Source organism: Sphaeroforma arctica (genome assembly GCF_001186125.1).
Source record: "Sphaeroforma arctica JP610 unplaced genomic scaffold supercont1.2907, whole genome shotgun sequence".
Taxonomy (NCBI): domain Eukaryota; class Ichthyosporea; order Ichthyophonida; genus Sphaeroforma; species Sphaeroforma arctica.
Genome location: NW_014037651.1, coordinates 2,689 through 4,507, shown reverse-complemented (window position 1 = coordinate 4,507; position 1,819 = coordinate 2,689). Strand labels below are relative to the sequence as shown.

Genomic DNA, 1,819 nt, shown 5'->3' with positions numbered 1-1,819 from the left:
GTGATCATTGTCATAGCGTTTAGTTCCCACAGTATGGGTGTATACGGATACTTGTACATAGTTGCTTGAATTGGGTGTCTAGGGGTGAGTGCAGGCGTACTGCTTGTTCTGTAAGTGTCGTTCGTCGTTCGTGGTATTTGGCATAGCGTTTAGTCCCCACAGTATGGGTGTATACGGATACTTGCACAGAGTTGCTTGAATTGGGTGTGTAGGATGGAGTGCAGGCGTACTGCTTGTTCTGTGAGTGTCGTTCGTGATATTGTCATAGCGTTTAGTCCCCACAGTATGGGTGTATACGGATACTTGCACAGAGTTGCTTGAATTGGGTGTGTAGGGTGGAGTGCAGACGTACTGCTTGTTCTGTGAGTGTCGTTCGTGATAATTGTCATAGCGTTTTAGTCCCCACAGTATGGGTGTATACGGATACTTGCACAGAGTTGCTTGAATTGGGTGTGTAGGATGGAGTGCAGGCGTACTGCTTGTTCTGTGAGTGTCGTTCGTGATAATTGTCATAACGTTTAGTCCCCACAGTATGGGTGACATACCTTGTACGACGTTGTCTTGCGCGTGTACTCCTTCGGCTTCTTGGACCCAGGTACCTATGAAAGCATGGGACATGGGGGTTTAGGGTGTCGGGGTTTAAAACATACAGCGACGCTGAAGCACATCAGAGATGTACGCACATGCACACACACAGTTGTGAAGACTGTGTTTGCTAGCGATGCACACTAGTATGATAAACGCCCACAGCAGCCGAAGTTATAGATGTCAATGGGTAGACTTATATGTATATATATATATATATATATTATATGTGTGTGTGTATATTTGTATATATTATATATNTATATATATATATATATATATATATATATATATATACATATATATATATATATATATGGAGGTGTGTCTACTATCTCTGGTACACAAGACATAATTTGACACATGCTCACCTCAAGCACTCGCAGTCCCTTCAACAACTCAATAGTCTGCGGCAGGGCAGCAAGAATCTTTCGTGCCGTATGTTCCTCCAAAGCCACACTCAGACCGTCACTCCCGTCGCGCGCCTTCTCCCCACACCCACTTGTTTCGTATGGCTTATTCCCACACATGCTTATTTGGCACGTGTTAATCCCACACATGCTTATTTGGCACGTGTTATTCCCACACATGCTTATTTGGCACGTGTTATTCCCACACAAGCGTGTTTCTTCCGGGCTCTTTATCCGCATACTACTAATCTTAGGCATACTACATTCCCTTGTGATGTGTCCGTCATCAGTCACTCTGCGGGGGCTCCCGTGTGGCCCTTCCCCGTTGATCCGTGTCGAAGGCGCTGTCAAAGCGTTTAACGAATTCTTTGCCGCCTCTATACTCTTATCTGTCCTGCTTATTTTCTCATCGCCTATTTTCTCACTACTTGTGTTCACATCATCTCTTAACTCGGTGCCTAACAACCCACCACCCCTTATTTCCTCATCGCTTATTTCCTCATCATTCAGACCTCTATCACTCAGCACGTGACCACGGTTGCTTGCTTCTGTATGTCCTTTCTGATCCACACGCGCGTGTAGTATATTCATCAGCAACTGCAGTGTGAGCATGCGACTATGCCACACCACGTCTTCTTTCCTTCGCGTCACATTCAGGTCGCCTATTGTGCATTATGAATATATACAACCATATATCAAGAAATTATTCGTAACATCTCATGTGTTGCGTGCCGGTCTTGTGTATTGTAAAAATACAATCATGCAATATATATATATATATATATATATATATATATATATATATATATATATATATATATATA

At 43.1% G+C, this 1,819-nt stretch overlaps 1 protein-coding gene across 1 annotated transcript in view; it reads right to left on the bottom strand.

The window, feature by feature from the left end:
* Positions 1-542: 542 nt before the first annotated feature.
* SARC_13110 (hypothetical protein) overlaps positions 543-1,819 on the bottom strand; it is a gene marked incomplete at both ends in the record, with an annotated part of 2,198 nt that continues 921 nt past the window's right edge. The window contains 2 exons of the mRNA XM_014292767.1: positions 543-599; positions 957-1,657. Of these exons, the coding sequence (XP_014148242.1) occupies positions 543-599; positions 957-1,657 (758 nt within the window). The remainder of the gene's footprint in view (positions 600-956; positions 1,658-1,819) is intronic.